The sequence below is a fragment of the Epinephelus fuscoguttatus genome, linkage group LG12 (genome assembly GCF_011397635.1).
Source record: "Epinephelus fuscoguttatus linkage group LG12, E.fuscoguttatus.final_Chr_v1".
Taxonomy (NCBI): Eukaryota; Metazoa; Chordata; class Actinopteri; order Perciformes; family Serranidae; genus Epinephelus; species Epinephelus fuscoguttatus.
The window spans coordinates 28,388,007-28,408,279 of NC_064763.1; the positions used below are offsets into that span (position 1 = coordinate 28,388,007).

The following is a 20,273-nucleotide window of genomic DNA, read 5'->3' on the forward strand; positions in this document are numbered from 1 at the left end:
GCACCATGAGTGTCTCTCCGTCTTTCATGCAAAGCCCTGGGGAAAATATCGGTCACAGGCAACAGAAAACCCCAAGATAAAAAAGAAGCTATCTAGCCTTAGCTACACTTAATGCCGATTACGATGATGTTCACACAGAAGCGCACATCTGAAGTTTGGGGAGATATGCAATTACTGATTTTATAAGAAGTAATATAATGAGTTGGGGCGTCGGTGGCTTAGCGGTAGAGCAGGCGCCACATGTACAAGGCTGTTGCCGCAGTGGCCCAGGTTCGAATCCAGCCTCTCCCCCTTTCACACTTACCTGTCCTGCCCATTAAAGGCAATATGCCCAAAAAAATATCTTTAAAAAAAAAAGAAGTAATATAATGAGTAGTGTAATGAATTACTGTTGGCAGGGAGTAATACGTAAAGTAACATTATTCCTTTTGAAGAAGTCACGAGTAATTTATTACATTTACAGTAACAAGCCCAGCAATGTGCGGTACCATGTGAACTTTGAGTTATTATAAGGTACGTCGTCACCATGTTTTCTTTCTGCCATCTTTTCTGTAAAATAACCTATGTAGCTTTGCTTGCCTAAACCAAACCTACATGACTTTACATTCAGTAGGTCATTCGTGAGGCAATAATTCGTTAGATATCATATGAGCTGTTGTATGAGGATATATTGCACCACTGATACTATGATGTCCAGTGGTTGATAGGAATATTGGTTGGTTTGGTAGCTTAGTAACCTTAGGTATTTGTGTTATATAATCAAATATATATATATATATATATATATAAAACACATACACAATTTGGGATTGCAGGAGTAATCACAGACCTTTAGCTGATCTGAAATGAGAACTTTTTTTTGTTGTTCTTAAAAGCTTTGATTTATGCCTTTTCAGACAGGGAAATTATACTATATATGGGTGGGGGCTTTTATTTGACCTCTGCTACAATACTTACAAATACTTGAATTCACCAGTGTGTACAACATAACTAGACAAGATCTACAACTTGACATGGACTTACAAACAGGTACTTCTGTGTAATAATTTCAACAGCTAATTTTTATGCTGTTACTCTGGTAAAGTTAAAAGCTAATTTAGAGCCTACACCAGTTGTACCTTGAAGAAGGTCATGGTGGATCCATCCCTCACCGCCCCGTATTCAATCCTGGTCTGCTTCGCCAGGTCGTCTGCTGAGTCGATGGGCGCATCCATTCGTTCCACAGTGAGGAAGGCAGCCAAGTTGGCCGTGTAGGAAGAGATGATGATTAAGGTAAAGAACCACCAGATACCCCCGACTATTCGAGTCGACAGAGCCTTAGGCATCAACTCCGAGCCTGGGAGCACAGAGATGGAGGTTGAAAAAGGTTAAGAAGTAGCTTGAATCAGTGTGTGACAACCAGCATGGTACAACCAGAATGGTAAGAGGTGCAGTTTGTGCATGCACTACGAGAAGTCAAAATAATGAAACAGCATCAATGCTCTTTTAAAGCAAAGTCAAGTCCAAATGGGGTTATCTTTACGGCTGGATTTACACCAGAACTCCAATTGGATTTTCACCTCAGCTCGAAATGATGAATTGTGCACCTCTTCACTTGTTTGGTCTAAAACAAGAGTTGCAACAAAATTGAGATCATTGTGAAAAATCGAACAAAAAAATACAAATTAGAAAAACGAAATGTGACAGATAAGACAAAGCTACATTGTGAACAATACACTGAAAAAGAGCACCATTTTTATCCTGTCTTCTCTGTGAAAAGAAAAGAAGCACCGAAGAAAAAAAGAGGAATGTGATTATTTACCACATTTAATGGGCCAGATATTTTAAACCTTTTTTCACTGTAAGTGGACAATTGCTATACTTAATTACTCTGATTCTGGAGGGTTGATTTAACGATCATGTATCCAAGATAGCAGTTACTGTTACTAAGCACAAGGTCACTGTGTTACACACACCACACATACATGCTACAGAAAAACAAAATGTGCAGGCATCCACCAGCGTTAATGATTAATACTGTTGCATTCCTGAACTACTAAATTTGACAAATGTAGCCTGCTGTCTGCAAAATCACATCTTTTCATCAGCATCGCCAATCTATTGTGGACTGGTGTTGTCAGGGGGTTTGTTGGCCGTCCAATCAGGCATGTCGGACTTATCCTGCCCAAATCTCCTGCCTCGAGGGAGGTCAAGTCCCCATGAAGTGACACAGGATTGTTATTACAGGGTATGGTTACAATTAATGGGGACTGGATCGAGGCTACATGGAAAGGGCATTCACAGAAAATAGGAGGCGAATGTTGATGTTTTGAATTAAACAGCTTAGAGCAGAGTTTATACTGCCAGGACACACTTTGCTGCCGTACAGGGAGTTCATTAGACAGCTCTATGGCGATGCTGCCTTTGCTATTAGAAATCCTTTAAACCTGCAACACCTAATTTTTGGGAGTTATGTTTCTGACCACCTGACAAATAAAAGCCCAGTAATCAATCCTTTTAGCTGTCTAGCCTCTAATAAAACTCCAGAGGGAAATGTTTGTTATTTTAGATGGTAAATGTTCCACTATTTTCACCAGCTGGTACCTAACACTGTCTGTCTGCTGCCTGGTGCTGGATTAGGTAGCAGACAGTGGGATTTTTAAAAGACGCTGGTGCGAGAGCGGTGAGAGTGAACCAAAATCCCAAACAGTAAAGTTGTGGGCAGGAAAACCAAAAGCTTAAAAACTCTATAAAGATTTGTGACTAAGAGCAGTAGAGGCCGTCCTCTCTGGAAAAAAAAAAAAAACAGCATCAGTCTTACAGTGAGTTCCCCAAAATGACCGATGTTAATATACATACACAATATGAAAATACTGACTATAATCTCTTTGACTGCGAGGAACATACCTTGTCGCATGAGAGCTCCAACACCAAACCAGAAACTGTTCAGTAAAGTGAAATTGTTCTGTATCAGAGTTGAGGATGGGTTGCATGGATGCGGGTTGTACCACTCGTATGGAGTAAACCTGCAAGACAATAAAAGAACAAAGTGAGAAATGAAAAATGTGAACAGGCAAATCCTCCTATATTCATGGGGGGTACACTGGTCATGCACTTCACTTCAATACAAGCTTCCAGTTTATCTCTGGTGCTTTCAACACTTCACATTGATTTGCATTTTGATTTTCACAAAAATATATAGCTCAGTTCCAGGTTGCTAGGTGCAACCTGCCGGAGAGGGGTTTACACACTACCTGAGAGGGAGTTGAAGGGTGAGCTCACAATTACTCCCGGCCACTTAACAGGCACAACGAAAGCCAATCTGGCGGCTGACAGCCAGCCAAAGCTTGTTTTTGGTTATTTCAGAAAACCTATGCAAAATTAGAAATTTGCTGAAGTACAGTCATGCTAATTCCAACCTGTTTGTGATTCTTGTCATGTGAGTTTGACACAAGAGGCATGACTCTGTGTATTGTTTACAATGCTCAGTGCTGGCACATTCTCGTAAGTTCGTCTTTTGTAGTTTGCACAGTAAGCAGTCACCAGTTATATTTACGGTACAAGCCCGCAGCTACCCTTACATCTTTCCATCCCATCATACATCCTCTCATTATCACCAGCATCAATCCATCCTCTTACCTGGCAATCACAAAGAGCACACAGCTAACTCCCGTGCAGGCTAGCAGCACATACATCCAGATGTCCGGCGACAGGGGATTAAGGAAGGAGAACACGCCCGGATTGGTGCCGTTAGGTTTGCGGTACAGGATGCTGATACCTAACGTCATGAAGGGCTTGGAGAAGTCGATGACTTTCTCTCTGACGTATGTAATGGTCAGAGGGGCCACGGCAAGGTCTGCAACCTTGAAAAGCAAGAGGATGAAGTCAGATGCTTCAGGTAAAACAAGAACTGCTCAAGGTTGCATATGGCATCTTCCAGTATTTGTTTCTATCAATCTAACTAACCAAAGTCTTTATATCAATGTCCAAACAATATATAAACCTTGTTGAGGTTTTGTATTCTTCTCTACTGGTGAACAAACTGTTATATTGAATAAATAAATATTATGGAAGAATATAACAGCTAAAAATGCTACAAGGGATTAAAGGTAGAGCCAGCAAGTCTGGAGAAGGATTATTGACGATATGCTGTGGAGTTGAGCACGTTAGCATGAGCCATATTCACCGTCCCTCTCACTCCCATTGGCTTTCTCTTTATACACTCATAGCCTTTCCTCTGTTCTCCGTGCACAAGCATGGGCACCCCTTGTTGCTAATTGGCTGAAACAGTGGTACGAAGCATGGTCGGAGCCACTTTGTTTACCACCATTTACAGAGCCAGGTCTGTGAGGCAGTATTCATTAAATTTGACCAAAAGTGAATTGGATTAGAATCACTGGCTGCACCTTTAATGAAGGAAAATAGACTGGTGATTAAATATAAGTGCAGCATGCTTCATTAAACCAATCAGCGTCAAAAGTCCTGCGAGAGAATTTAAATGCTATTTATATGTAAGAGTAAAATTCATTCATAATTCATAACTATGGCCAACCTTTTATATGTTAAAAGCCTTGTTTATATAGCCAGAGGCTCAGACCACTGATCATACGGTGCCGTAGCTCCAACTGATATTATAAAAAGCAGCGACGTGATTCTTTTGGTCTGTAAACACATCACAGTGCAAACAGGCTTTGTTACCATCTGTGAACTCAATTATAGACTACTTTGTTGATTCAATGCAAATGCATGATTTTTACCCACATCACAAGCCTTCAAGTGACACTATTTTTCAAGAGAGCTGATTCATGACGAGGTGGAGCTTTAATTCATTTTTGGTACATTTTGGTACCCAAATTTCACCTGGTCTGGAACAAAATAGTCAGGAAGAAAAGTAACTAAGCACATTTATGCAAGTACTGTATGAGTATTTCCATTTTATGCTACTCTAAACTTTATGCTACATTTATTGACATCTAGACTTACTACTGACTTTCTGTTAAGTATTTTAAAGTATAAAAACCTATTATAAGCTTATAAAATATAAAATTAATACAAAATTAAACCAGTGGCCACCAAACTTTTTGGCATGTAACCTCTTAAGGCTAGTTCACATTACAGGATTTTCACCCATGATCTTGAGAGCCACCCTGGGTAAGAGGTGAGTCTGCAGATAGTCTGCCACGACGAGTCCTCATGTGTGAACAAGCCTACGCGCAAGTCACCCCCTCGTCTGGATATCTGGCATGCTAGAAAACTGGAGAAGTCTGACACGACTGAAGAAGAGCATCAGCCAATGAGAGGCGGGATACGTCCCACGTCAGCATGCAGGAGGACGTAAGAAATGTGAGGAGGACAAGCCGACAAGCCACAACAACAATCACGGGGAGCGCGTTGTGTTTGATCCCAGGCCATGCTGACAAGTAAAGTTTATTGCCGGGGAACTTTATAATATCCTGTTTGGTTCACGCGTGACAAAACGTAGTTTGGTGACGTCCCCGCGTTATCTGGGCCTCTGGGCAAGGGCTCAGTGGAGAAATCTTGTGGTGTGCACACACAGGTTGTACCGCAGTTGGCCAGACTCCTGATGACAGAAACACACGTCACCGGGTATGAACATTCAAAAGATGACGATAGTCTCCGCGACTCAAGACTGGTCGGCCAGTAGTGTAATGTGAACTCGCCTTTACTGAAAAAGCTGTGATTAGCTGGGGCCCCTTGTCATGTTTCAGATGTATATGAAGTATTAGCAGTTCCTCCAAAGAGAGAAAAAGAATTCTCAATGAAATATTGCACAAAAAGTCCAAAATAGTAAAAAAAAAAAAAAAAAAAAAAAAAAAAAAATCAATGCAGATTTGTGCGACAGAAATTACGCCATAATCATCTCCCTGCCCTTCAGATTTATTTTATGACCCCCCCCAAACAACCTGTATTAATAAATTTAAAGTAGCTCCAACTTGACCTATAACAGCAAAATTCAATGTGACCGCTGATGCAAAAGCATTAATCTAATAATGTCATATACAAAAATATATCAGTTCAATGGGACATGTTTCTGCAAAGTCAAAAGTCAAAATCAATAAGCCAGGGTTATGCTCAGATGTTGGTCAATAACCCAATACACCTCTTGGCTAACTGAAATACTTGTGAACAGAGACCGCTGTAATGCGACTGTTGTAAACTCACGTGATCAATCAGCTCCCGCACCATCCCGTTCCATTCTCCCTTGTCATTCTGGGCACCATATTTCCCATCAGCCACCAGCCTGACTTCATATGTAAAGCCTAAGATATTGGAGAGCTCTTTCAAAAGGTCAAGACAGTAACCCTCGAAACGATCGTTCCCAGTTAGCTCCTTGTCGGACTTTTTATGCATCACATATGGATTTTCCTGTAGAGTAAAAGAAAACACAGTGTTTCAGTGTCTCCAAGGCATATCATTATTCTGATTTAATTATGTCTATGCTAAGTGTTGAGTTAAAGGCAGTGGATAGGATGAGTGGCGTGAAGTCTAAACACCAAAAATCCAGTTGTCTTTTAATTAATGTGTCTGTATATTCAATGACTTTGAAGACTATATTTTCTTCTATCTATGCTATATTTTCTCTGTGTGCAGAAAAAGACAAAATTGTGAAAATCCAAATTCAAACTACCCAACTCAGCAACAATTTCCCTCTCCCCTCTCATTAAATTCTCATCTGCTGTCCCCCTATCTGTGCTCTACACATCCCATATGCACTCCCCTCCTTCTCCCTATGCTGTCCTCTGTTTAACCTTCCTCCTCACCAGTATCGTAGTGACAATAAGAGTCCTGTTAGCCAGAGAGTCTGTCACATTGTTATTCTTGTCTCGGCTGGACTTCTCCGTCAGGTTCATTCCCTTGTACGAGTTCCACACAGCAATCTAGAAAGACAAACAGAGCTTTAGATTTTTTGAGCCACGTTTTGTGCTTTGACCAGAGGAGGTACTATAGGAGACAAAGGTGAAGTATATAGATAGTTACTCATGTTTAAGCTTTGAATTTGACTGTATTTGGATCGTTAATGATCACTGACCGCTTGCTGTTAAAAGGAAAAAAAGCTATTCTCTTTTATCTCTGATACCACATATACAGAGCCTGATTTAGTCTCTAAGTCTTAACAGGAAACTAGAAACTGCTCCGATACACCGCATATTAATCATATTTTCTGATTCGTCGAACAGAAAAATGAAAAAGAAGTGTGGAGGTTAGAAGACACTCCTGGCTCATTTTCAACCTTCTGCTCCATTCACTATCCTACAACTTTTCCCTTTGCACCGCGTTGCTCTGATGATTCTGGGCAAAGTGCTGAAAACTCCATTTAAGTACAGTGAATATGAAAATGAAGATAAAGTTTGCAGTTTGGAGCTGCTGATTGTGTGAGTCAGGTAAAAGTTTAGAGCCATTATGGCGCTAACCGACATTCCTGTGGTGTGCAGCAATTTATCTGACTCTCAGGTATTGAACATGGTGTGCGGCCAGAACAACAAAGCCGTTTTTTTCCCTGTAACAAGTGTGATGATGAATTACTGCTTTGGATTGGCATGGACCTCTGGTAGCATTCATATTTTATTCTGTTTGAATCTGTAAAATACACAAATATATATGAAAAATAGTGAGAAACAGTTTCGATTACAACTGTCAGATAATGTATATTGTGCATATTGTTACCTGAATATAGAGCTGAAACAATAAGACAATAATTCCCCCATAAATCTGCAACTATTTAAATAATCAAATTAACAATTTTAATCATTTTGAAGCAAAAAATAGGAACGTGTCCTTAGGTTTGTGTTGCTTATGTTATAATAAACTGAATATCTGTCAATGTTGATCAGACAAAACAAGAGTTTGATGACATTACATTGGGTTTTAGGAAATTCATTTTTCTATTTTATAGACCAAATGATTAATTGAGAAAAAAACCCACACAGTAACTGACAATGAAAATAAGTGTTAGTTGCAGCCCTACTTGAATATGATGATGAGGAAATCACACCAGCAGGGACGGTATGAATGAAGAAAGGCAGGATTCAGACAGGGATCGGGGGGGATGGATGGAGGACGTCATGTTGTCTGCCCTCCACACTGTCACAGTAACTGTGAATGAGAGTGTCCGGTTCAACGGACCAGGCGGTATAATCCAGACAGTTATCAGATTAGAACAGGCGTCTGGCAGCTGGATTGAGACCCTTTCAAATCCCCTCAACTGGTTAAGAGCTGAGCAAAGGTCAAGGGGGCGCAGGACATTGATGCTATAAAGTTAAGTGCATTAAATGATCAAGTCATCATTGTTAAGAGAGAACTGAAGCTTTCGCCTGTTTCATATTCAGTCTGTGCACAAAAAAGTAATGATTTGGGGTATTTTCAGTCAGAAACAATGGCCCCTTCATAAGAGGATGAGTAGCAGTGAACGCATCAGTACCTCTTATTAAACCAAGCACTACAGAATGTCTTATTTTTCCCAATTTATTTTGCAGAAAAGGGCTATGCGGGATTACCTATTGGAAAAGATAACATGCTTTTCACTCCCCATTACATTCTATCTTATTCTGTTCCCCCAGTCAGACAGACTGACAGAAAATGTGCTCACTTATAACCTTGCTAAAAGCACTCCATATCTCCACCGTAGCACTTTAGCAGGGATCCACTCTGTGCAGCAGTCCATAAATCTGTCTTATCTCTGGACACCGCAGATGAGGAACACAGTGAATGGGATTGGATTTAATTAATTGTATTGTCCCCAATCTCAAAGATAAATGGGCCGAGCGCGAGCAATATTTTTGGAAGTGTGGAGGGTATTTTGGGCTCCGATATATTGTGCTGTTTCACGTAATCTAGTTTATGTTGTAGATTGGGGTTATTTTAGGAAATATCATGCTCATGAAACATCAACTGCATGATTAGTCAGTTTGAAGTTTAAGAAATAAGTCATCTGACCCAGCCAATGAGATCAATGCTAAAATATAGCCTGGGACGACTGCACAGCATACAGTCATCATCTTTTAAACCCCTAAGTCAAGGATTTACTGTGTATAGCCTTGCAAATTTATCATGCGTACCACAGCGGCTCCCAACAACAAAGTGTGCTATAAAAACTGACAGGAATTCTCTCTCATACGCTGGGAGTAAAATGTTATCTATGAATCCTAAAGCTCATCTCCATCCAGAACCAAATCAGACTGGAAAACCGTTACCACAGAGAGGGAGACTCACTAAGCCAGGCTGAGGAAGCTGAGAGGAAGGGGAGAAAAAAAACCCAGAAGGTCGACAACTTTAAGAGAAAATACTTTATTTCCTTGGAGACTTTGACTTTGTTTAGTCCCATCATCCTCTTCAGAGTGTATTTAACACTCCAGTGCCCAAGAACTAACACGACTGCAACGGACTGATAATTCATTTTTCCATGACCATAAAGTCAAGCGTTTTATGTGATGTGCTTACCATGTTGTGGTATACCGTCTGAGGGGAGGCTTTTGAGGGCTAAAAGTCCTGAATGGAATTAAAATTACAGTATAAATCACTGCGTCTGCACCTTGACAGCTGCTGCCTGCCTCCCTACCTGTCTGTCTGACAACTGGGGCAGACGGAGAGGAAGAACTTTGCCAACTTCTGTCAGTAAACTATGTGTTTGATGGGGACGAATTAATTCAACATTCCTTCTTTCACTCAACAAACACTTGGTGCGAGGCTGATAAGCAGAGGCAGTAAAGAATATTTAATATGCACTTTGGTATTTACAGTATATATTGTGAAACTAAATTAAGAGGTTAAGAACAAAGCTGATAATTTTTTTTCATTTCTTTCCCTTATGTTCATTATTATGTTTTGTTTGTCACTATGTATTATGTTTTTAAAGGAGCTGTATGTGACATTCAGAGCACTAATATAACTATACAATTAATACATAATGCAGAAATGGCAATGAGCAGAGAGTGAAGTCATGCTAAACTGTGTGTGTGTTGTAATCCAAGCTTCTCTGCTTATTGGCGTGGTAGCCAATCCATCCACATGTGCATGTTAGTGCAGGTAGAGTCTCTGTAATTGTTTCAGCTGTAGGCTCTTGGAAGATTAACCAATGAGCTAAAAGGGTTTCAAATAAAAATCAAATCAAATATCCCACTGGCCAGCTAATCACCACTGTTCTGCACTGCTCTAATACGGCGGTTACCGCTGATAATGCCATCCTGACCCATGGCCTCATCCTAACGCCCACCCTTTGGTTAAACACTAGGTGAACAACACCCTTAGCTCTGTGAGCACTGTTGCTGTTGTTAGCATTGTCTGCACTGCTAGCATGGTTAGCTCAGGCTCCCTTGAAGCGCTCCAGCCTCAAAGCCAATTTTTGTAGTGGCCAAACAGTGTAATTACACCCATCATATGATGTGGCTCAAAAAGGCTTTTTTGCATTTACTCACATGGCGATGCATTTTTTTTGAGTGTCATGACCCCTGTGAAAGGACTCGTTTCATTATCAGGATCTGATCCATTCGTTCCTATAACATTTGGACAGTCTGAAAGAGCTGCACAAATTAAATCACTTTTATCCCCCTTCAAATTAGAGGAGCGCCAAACCCGAAAGAGGCAGCACAGTGCAGAAGTGCTGATCATCTGGGTAATTTGACTTCTTTTGCCTTCAAGCACCACTGACCAACTTTCATAGAAATGATTCTGCCCTGTCTCCAACACTGTTTCCAGTTTTTATTATAAATTTTAAATAAATGGGTTAGCTGCTGGCCAGCTCAGACGACTCCATGTTGAGAACTGTGTGCAGAACACCTGAGTCAGATTTTGAATTGTAGATATGCTCTGACTGTCATATAGAGCTTAAAATCCAACTATTTAAATGTAAAAATAATAATACTAAAAATAATATAAAGCATACATTTAATCTTAACATTTAATTTAATTTGCCATAGAAAGTCTCGATGCCTGACTTCGTCTCCTCTGCTCCCTCTTGGCTGCAATTAAATACTGCTAGTGTATATGACTGCCATAAAAGTATGAAGGCAGTCCAACAGTGAAGCACATTAAAAGTAGTGGACTGAAAAATCTCTGCAAAAGTGAAGGATGGGTAGGATAAATTCCATTATTTCTTTCTTGTTTCTCACAGCCACCACCTGTGGCCTTACATTACATCAAGTGAAACTGCAGGACTTACTTCTTAATCCAACGGTGTATTGTTATGTCTATCTAAACAATGGTGTATATATATTTTATTTATTTCTGCTGATAAAGTTTTGACAAGTGTCAGAGCAATGCCTGGACCCAAACACGGGGAGAACTGAAATGTCAAATACATGGCATTGCTGTACACAAAATCAGTGAAGAGAAACAAGGTTGACAAGGCAAGGAGCACGGAGGTGTGTGGCATACAGAGTGAGAAAAGAGGGGAGACGGAGGAGGAGGGGGGCCAACAACAAAGGCTTCGACCAAACATGGCACTGGCACAAACCTTGATCCACCTTTTCGTGAGGCGACTTCCGCCCTCCACAACACCCTTTTGAAAATGTGAAGAGGGCAACGCGAAGCACAGACAGTGTGGAAAGAAATAATCAGTTGTTGCATTATAAATATTCATGACCGGAAAAGTCTTCACCAAATAAAAAATGTGTGGATGGAAAACAAATGGGAAGCAAAATCTCCACAGCACCTCTCTCTTGCACACACGCACGCACGCACGCACACACACACACACACACACACACACACACACACACACACATGCCTTAATGGAATGAATCAGCCAGTGGAAGCAGCATGAGAGTGGTGTAATTGGCTGTTTTAGGCCCCTGTGCTCACCCTGGCTGTGCCGTCCTCTTTGAGGCTGATGATGTCCAAATCAAAGTCTCTCCTCAGGCCATCTGTCTTATTAAGAACAATGTGCCCTGTCAGTCCATCCCACTGTGCCTACAGAGGAGAGCCGTAGAGGGAAAGAGAAGTGGGAGATTGTCTCAAATGGCGTCTGAGTGCGGAGTCTCATTGACGCTCTGAAGCAGACTCCCAGGAGGAGAAATGAAGGAGATCGAGGTAGAGAGAGAAGTCAGTGTTGATGACGGATGGCTGGAAGATATCAAGTGAAGACTGGAAGATGGCTACAGGTTGTTCTGTGGTACAATTTCAATATGCATGAAAGTTTATGTTCATGATAGCGAATAACTGTATTTCCATGCATATTCATTCTATCTTTAAAGCAGGGGTATAAAAATAATTAATATAAGTTGGCATGCATGCTGTGCATAGCAACTACTAGTTTATCAGTTCTCACATACATTACAAGTCATCTACACCATGTGCACACAGCGTATTTTACAAGCTGCTGTATTTTTACACACGTTACAAACCTAAATGGCTTTTCTAAATTTGCCTGGCTGTCTGTAGACCTGTTCATTTCAAACACCTGATTTCATATCCTGCACAAAATGACTCAATAACATTTTATTTTTTCGTCGATCTAGATATTCTCATTTTTCAGGCTGTGGGCCAAATTTGACCCACAATATGGTGCTGGGTGGCGCACTGACCATTCTGTAATTCACGATGAAAATACTTTGATTCACACTGGGAATTTTTTTGTACTTTATATGTAAATGAGGCACCAGAGTTAAGAAAAAAGTATCATAATAGAGCTCCTTTATCATAAAAAAAAGTGCCAACGGAGGTTCAACAACGCCCAGGCTAATCCCTGAATGTCCTCAAATCCTAGAAATGCCCCTGTACACACCTGACCTGTGCGGGGCTGCTGCAACTGGATTTCCCTCCTGGAAAAGAGGACTGAGGACAGCAAATTTCAAAAGGTTGGAAGCAGGCAATTCATTTATTATATATATGAATACATATTATTAATGCTTGTTTATTCACTGGCCCCAGGTCTTCTGGCACTTTGCAAAGTGGCCAGCAGGCAAAGCAGGTCGAGTATCCCTGCTCTGTTCTTTCATGTGACACATAACATGTTTTTGTACTGTTTGTTTGCAGCATAGGTCGGCTAATTTTGGATGATTTCTAATACCTTACACCGAGGTGAATCAAAAAATGTTTCTCTTCTTATTTTGCTCCATACCCAGAGAGAGAATAAGATAGGTATACCTCAACATATAATAAAAACTTGAGTGGTGCCATGTTACACCAAGCCACTGCTATCCTCTCCTAATTCAGCTTATACGGTATAAGATAAACTTTATGTTTTGCTATAAGTCATTTTTCCCCTTCAGAACAAGTAAGTCTTGAAGTGGAATTTGTCAAAATGCTAAAATTGAGGTTATTATACAGTCACAGACATGGTGCAAAGAATAGCAAGTTTTATTTCCTGTGTGAAAATTGAGAAAATAATAGATCTTTTCTGGGTGCCCTTCAATTTTAGACAGCTAGAAGTAAGAAGAGTTCCTCATGACAGTAAGTTTTCCTGCTTCATTTTCCAAGCGAAGGAACATGTCTGGCAGCAGAGACATTATAAGTTAAATGAGAAATATCAATCAAAATAGACTTAGAAATATCAGCAAAACACATAAACTGAATGTGAGAGACACCTTTCTGTGGTTACAGAGATGAACATTGCTGCAAGGAGTCAACATTTTAAATCCAGGATATTACTGACTTTTACTGTGCTTTCTGTCGTGAAATGATGTGCACCGAAATGGCATTCAGTTAATTTTGTCCACAGAAGCTCAATGACTATTGTGTACCACAATAGCTGGAGGGGAGAGAAAACACGCAGGTTATAGTGCCCAGGATTTAATTTCAGCCATTGAAATGATAGCTGTGTCCTCATATTCTGCAATCTCTTGTCTGAAATGTTTTTTAATTGAGTGCTGTGTGAGACATATTACTGGTTCTTGCAATCAAAAAGGCTCTTATCCTGTGATGAATGGCGCAGGAGGACACATGCTTCAAAGGATGGGCAGTGGCAAACAAAACAAAGAGCTCATGAGGAGAGAGACACTGACATGCAAAGAAAAGAGAAAGAGGGTGAGGAGAAGGAGGATGGGGGGGGCATGAAGAGGAAAATATGAGTGAGGGGATTGAATGAGAATGTTCCCTCTCCATGGCGGGCAACAGTCCTTTGCTGGATTTAAGACTTAAGAGATCAAAACACTCATGCATCAAAGGCCTCATTTCTGTCTGTAGGCATCCAGCCTGACAGTCAGGCCAAACAGCATGCTTTTAACTTATAAGTACATAAATAGCGTACATTTTCATGTTGTGTACTTTCAGAAGCAAAGCATGGCCTGTCAGAAGGGACCTACAAAGTAACATCCAGCCTGGTGAATTTCATGTCTGCAACAGAGGCATTACGTGGTAAATTTGAAGGATCTTGAGCTCAAGGAGCACTTTCAAAACACATCATTAAAAATGCATGGTGGTCAAGCTAAAAGCAACAGGGGTGTCTTAAGTCATGCTGCTGATGTAACAGGGTTTTTAGTTCTCTGTGATCCATGGCCATATCTGACACCGACCTCTTTGAAAAGGTTCATGAAGCGTGGCCCGAAGCGCCAGGGTTTGTGGCGGTGGCACTGCAGGGAGCTGACGGTCATCTGAGTGGCCCGCTGCGACGCCACGGCAACCATGAACACTGCATCGTACATCAAGGCCGCATCTGTCTGCAAAGGAAGCAGTGAGAGGAAGAGGTCGTTGAGATTTTTTCTCTCGCACCACACGCTCAATGTACAGCTGAATTACAGTAAAAAGTGGACAGAGCACAAGTTTAAGAATTTATTCAGGCAAACTGTGTCATCAGAGAAGTAAACAAGGTATAAGAGAAGTGTAGCTATAATGACGGAACAAATATAACTGAGGAAATCTGAACGTTGTTAAAAATGAAAAGGAAATGACTAAACATTTATTTTCTGAATGTCAGTACACATCAGGATTCTGAAAGAAAATTGAGGAATGTTTTTAAACTCAAACCAATCATTCAGTTGAGCTGGAAGCCAAAGATGTAATTTTATACCATGAAGGCAGAAATTTACAAAGTTCAGCAGACTGTCAACATTTTAATTTTAGTGGGGGAATTTCAAATGCATAAAGCCAAGTTCTCAAAGTCTCACCCATGCTTTGAATCTTTCAGGATTGAATTTAGAAAGTAATTTGACTCTTCTGAAATTATAAATACTAAGAAATGTGCTCAAAAAGTTAGTAAGCTAAGAGAACTTTTTGGAGAAATTTGATTTATTGCCTACCTTTTCTGTTAAGTTATCACTACATATTGTTGCCTTTTATTTAATTGTTTTAATTTTTTTTTTTTTTTACTTTATCACATTTACATTATGTCCTATGTCTTTCATCCATTTATCTATTTATTTATTTTATTTATCTATTTCTTTTTAATTTTATTTTACTATAACAGCCGTACCTTTTATCTATCTGTTTTTATTTTTAATATGATTTTTGTTTTTGCTATATCACATGTACCTTTTGTCCTTTATCTTTATCTGTTTTATTCTATTTTATTTTATTTTATTTTATTTTATTTTACAATATCAGCCATACCCTTTATCCATCTTTTTTTTTCTTAATTTTATTATCATATATATATAATTATATGTATGTATGTAAAACTGAAGACTACAGCTTTAATATTATTTTTATGATGCTGAAATACAATTCAGCTGCAAAGATTTAAAGCTGAGCAGGTGCTGGCAATTTACAATTAAATGACCACACGCACGCAGCATACAAATGCGCGTTATTGGCTCTCAGCTGCGAAGGTGTTTGTACTGTTAGTACTCAGTGATGCAAAATAAGAGTCAGGGGCTTACAGTCATGATCCCGTCCATCAGGCCACTCTCTTGTTTGGGACCCTGCAATCTTTCCATGGCCCATTTGTCCATGGTGGAGGCCACCCACGGGTCATCAACATTTAGCAGTCTGAAGCCCGTCATGTTGACCCCGCTATAGCGGTACGGCTCCAAGTCCAAGGCAAACAAATCCTGCAAGGTAGCAGAGGAGAGAGAGAGAGGAGGAGCAGGAGGGAAAAAAGGATGTACCGGTTTGGTTTTATATGAGATGGAGAGTTAAAGACCAGGACAGAAATTTAAGCTCTAGTTGAGGGTGTAACTTTCTCAGCTTTTTACTGTGAACTGATGAACCACACCGACATTTTTTAACATTCTCCGTAAATCTGACCAGCCACTCGAAGGCCAAATGAGCTCACAAAAGATGAGCTTGGATTTACTTGTCTGCTATCTCCCATGAAACAACTTTTACAGTTTTCTAACTCACCAAAGTCGTGAAGAAGAAATGATAGTACTCCGTCATCATTCCCATAGATGAAAGCTGCAAAATGAGAAGAAATAAAGTAATAAAAGAAAATGCCAGACCATATTGCCTATTTCAGATATGATGAGTTCTACAGTGCTACAGCTACAGTCACACATATCTTTAATAACAAAGTCATTTGGCTGGTCGTTTATTTAATTTTCTGACGTTCAAAACAGAGGGTGCAACTATACATAAATAAGAACAAAAGTATTCATGAATTTCACCATGCCTGGTGAATGTGCCAATGTGTGGCTTACTAAAGAGGCCAATTAAAGTTATGTCCTTTGAAGTCGTTAATGATTTGCAATATAGATAAAAATAACAAGAACTAAAATTCGAAATGAGGTTGTACAAAAACGTGTGAGGACTAGAGATGTGGATAAAAGACCTTTCACTGTTCATTTCATCAGGCATGTAGGGAATTGATGCACACAAGGATGGCCACAAATACGTTTGTCAGCATGTCTGTTCATTTCATAAATCATCAGCTACCGCACCTCACCATCTGTGTTCAATTAGCTTAACGGTAACAAATCCATGGGATGGGAAATTAGTTGAGGTCCATTTAAATTCAGACTCTGATAAGGAAAGCGCTATTTCATCCTTTTTATTATCATATCCTTAAATGGCGTTAATGTCATTCAAATGTAAGCCGTAATAAGCAAGGTAATAAGGTGTTGCCCCGAAAGGACACTTAAACGTGTTTTAAAATCTGTATGAATCTAATTAATCTAATGTAAAGACACTTAGATCAATCTTTGTGCACACCTGCTTGAGGAGCTCTGAGGCCATACGATAGGAGCAGTCGAAGAGAATGAAAAATTCCTTGTCTTTCTTCAGTTCCTTAAGCAGTGGTCGGGCATCTTGGTTACCTGGAGTCAGCTGGCGGATCTTGATCTTCAGGTTGAACTTTGCCGGAGCCTTGATCAGCTCCTGCATCCGCATCAGACCTACAAAAAATAGCAATCAGACATTTTATTTATCCATTCTTAAACATTTGTTTTTCCCTCTTCTGCTGCAGGAAGGTGACGGGTCAGAGTCAAGGAGGCTTCAGCAGGGCACGTGCTTGCTGTAATGATACTTGGACCCCTATCCTTTTCACTGCATCACCCTGTTGCACAACACACAACTTAGCATCTTGCATCTTCTTGTACTTTGTTTCTAAAACAATCAAGGGCAAACACACACCTGTGCTGTATAGCCTGCGCACACACCCTAACATCCTGTAGCTTGTACATGTGTGTGAACAACAGCGTGTAATTGTACAGGTGTGTGTCTGCATGACATTTCAGGATAATACATTTACGATCGAAAATAAAAAGTTAAAAAAAAAAAAAATCTATAAACTATGACATTTCAACAGCGGCATTTCATACTCTCTGGGTCATGGGCAGGGACTCTATACAGGACACACAGCTGGATTTCAGGCCGTCAGCACTGTGGTTTGGCTCTCTGCAGCGTGAAAGAGGCAGAGAGAAGGAGCACTGGCAACTGTTTGATATGAGGCACTCGCGCCTTGTCACAGATTGGGTTCACTAGCCAGCACGAGGAAGGTGACTGAGGTAGACAGTGGAATTGAATTTTGTGAGTAATTAGAACCTTGACATATGAATATATTGTAAGGTCCAGGAAACACAAGCCAGCACTTTTGACCTCTTCTGCCTCTCCATTCTTTACTTCAAATGTCACACAGTGTTACAGTTGATATCCAGTAATATCATCAGCAAAATGCAGTCTTCAGTCAGTTATTAACATATTCAAAAAAAGGGGGATTTTTTTTTCAGGTGTAGAGCTGATACATGGCTAGAATATTGATATCACAAGACAAGACACTGTGTGGGATATTGGCTATTTTAATATGTTGATTAAGTTGCTATTGAATGTGTGTTTTCCTCGTCTTCAAGGAATACCTTACCCTTAAATGACCATTTAAATATCAATTCACCTTGTGCTATGTTGAATCCGGGAGGAAAACTAGCCTCATTCAAAACTCTGCAGCTCAGCTACTAATCAGAACCAAGAGGAGAGAGCACATCAGGCCAGTCTTAGCTGCCCTGCACTGGCTTCCTGTTACATTTAGAATTTATAAAAAAAAACCCTACATGGGCTGGGACCAAGCTACATTGCTAACTCCCTTGTTAACTATTTGCCTTTGAGAACAATGCGATCATCTGCTGCTGGTTTACTGGAGGTTCCCAGCAACAGAAGGAAGATTGAGGATGCAGCCTTTGTCAATTACACCCCAAAGATATGGAACACACTACATTTAGATATCAGAGAAGCGAGCTCGCCAAATAATTTTAGGAGAAAACTAAAAACGTATCTATTAACTGGCCTTTAAATAGCTCTGACTTTCCTAATGCATTTCTGATTTTCACATGCTACTGTACCTCTTTAAAAATCTTGTATCCTGTATTTCATCTTATGATTTCTTTATGATTTTAAGATTTATGGTCTTTAATCACTTTTGTTTTTAAGCGTCCCTGTGAAGTATTCAGTGCTTACACTGCTCTTATTGTAAAGCACTTGTGCTGCATGTCTTGTGTGAAAGGTGCTATATAAATAAAGTTTATTGTTATTATTACTGTTATCAAATAATTCAAACACTTTCTCTGATAAACTGAATTGAAGTCATAGGCTGTTTAACAGCAGCAAAATTATATCAAAACACACTTTACAAACTCTCACACAACTTGTGCAGAATAATCCAAGTCTCATTTATCCAGTCATATGCTCAGTGCTTCTCAGACAGGCAGCCCTTTCCAACAAGCGACTGTCCTGAAAGTGAAAATTATCTGTGTTATCTTCAAAGCCAGACTCAACTGACAAAAACAGTAATTTTACCTTGCTGAACAGAGGAGCTGGTGGTCTGCCATTGCCTTGATCAGTTAGTTAATTAGTGTTATTGTGTGACTTTGTTTTAAAAGGTTAATTCAGATTCACCAGAGTTGCATTATAAAACTAATAATATACAGATCGACACAGCCCCCATGTTTTTCAGGGAGAAAGTATTTTTTTTTTCAATAGATAGGTTTAATTTCAATTCAGTCACCTGTCGCAAAGAACTGTCAATTTGGTAGGTACTGAGCATACGACTAAAATGAGACTTGGATGCCAGGAAAAGGTTTCTTCACAAATTCAACATTAACGGATCCCTGTATCAATTTCAAAAGTTACAGTGGCAATCCGACTGATAAAAACAACTGGAACCTACCTGTGCTGTCCTCGTAGACCACCGTCAGCTTCCGCCATTTGAAGAAAGTTACCACGTCCAGGATGGCCCTGGCGATGGCGGTGTACTCAGGATACAGGTTGATGAAGAAGGTGTCTTTGTTGTCCACTGACGGGTGTTTCCAGCGGGTCTGAATGTGAGGGACCTCCAGAGCGTTGCAGATCGACTGAACAGCACTGACCGAGGAGCTGTGAGAAGGGCCGAACACGGCGACCACCCCGAGAGCTAGCTGGTCACACACTGGCGGTAAAAAATTAGATGGTTGTTGTTACAGTTTGTTGAGACTGTTTGTCAGAGTCTGATGCAAACCAGTTTCACTTTCTATGTATGTTTAAATAATATGTTTTTTAAAGGGACTGTCAAGTTTGGGAACTGTATTTCCTTTTTACCCAAAGATAGACAAGCACACACTGTTAGCCTAAGTTGCTAGAGTTAAATGGCGACACTAGTCATTAGTTGCCCTCAGTGGTATATAAAGAACATATTTTTTTCAGTAGTTAGGGTTTAATGTTTTGTTTATGTAATTAGAAACTTAATTACATAAATACATCTGTTTCAGGAATTTGAAGCTTGTGCAATTCCGTACCTTTAAGAGATGCTATCAATCCCCTGTATCCAGTAATTAAACCAGGTTATGCTAATCCTATTGATTCAACAAACCTACAAACTACATGCAGATACATTAAGATGCATCTAATTTGTTCCACTTTGGATAAAAGGGAAAAACAGTAAATAGCCCTCAAACCAAAGTATCCCTTTAAAAAGTTCTTATTTTCGTTTTGTGAAGGAG

The 20,273-nt window shown here is 40.0% G+C and overlaps 1 protein-coding gene across 3 annotated transcripts in view; it reads right to left on the reverse strand.

Moving 5' to 3' along the window:
- Positions 1-20,273, reverse strand: part of grik1a (glutamate receptor, ionotropic, kainate 1a) — a 44,627-nt gene that overhangs the window by 9,280 nt on the left and 15,074 nt on the right. For all 3 annotated transcript variants that reach the window (XM_049592492.1, XM_049592490.1, XM_049592491.1), the window contains exons 3-13: positions 19,466-19,723; positions 17,020-17,201; positions 16,213-16,266; positions 15,750-15,920; positions 14,448-14,591; positions 11,797-11,904; positions 6,762-6,878; positions 6,163-6,366; positions 3,619-3,842; positions 2,887-3,005; positions 1,119-1,336 (exon numbers count right to left, since the gene is read on the reverse strand). In XM_049592492.1, the coding sequence (XP_049448449.1) occupies positions 1,119-1,336; positions 2,887-3,005; positions 3,619-3,842; positions 6,163-6,366; positions 6,762-6,878; positions 11,797-11,904; positions 14,448-14,591; positions 15,750-15,920; positions 16,213-16,266; positions 17,020-17,201; positions 19,466-19,723 (1,799 nt within the window). The remainder of the gene's footprint in view (positions 1-1,118; positions 1,337-2,886; positions 3,006-3,618; positions 3,843-6,162; positions 6,367-6,761; positions 6,879-11,796; positions 11,905-14,447; positions 14,592-15,749; positions 15,921-16,212; positions 16,267-17,019; positions 17,202-19,465; positions 19,724-20,273) is intronic.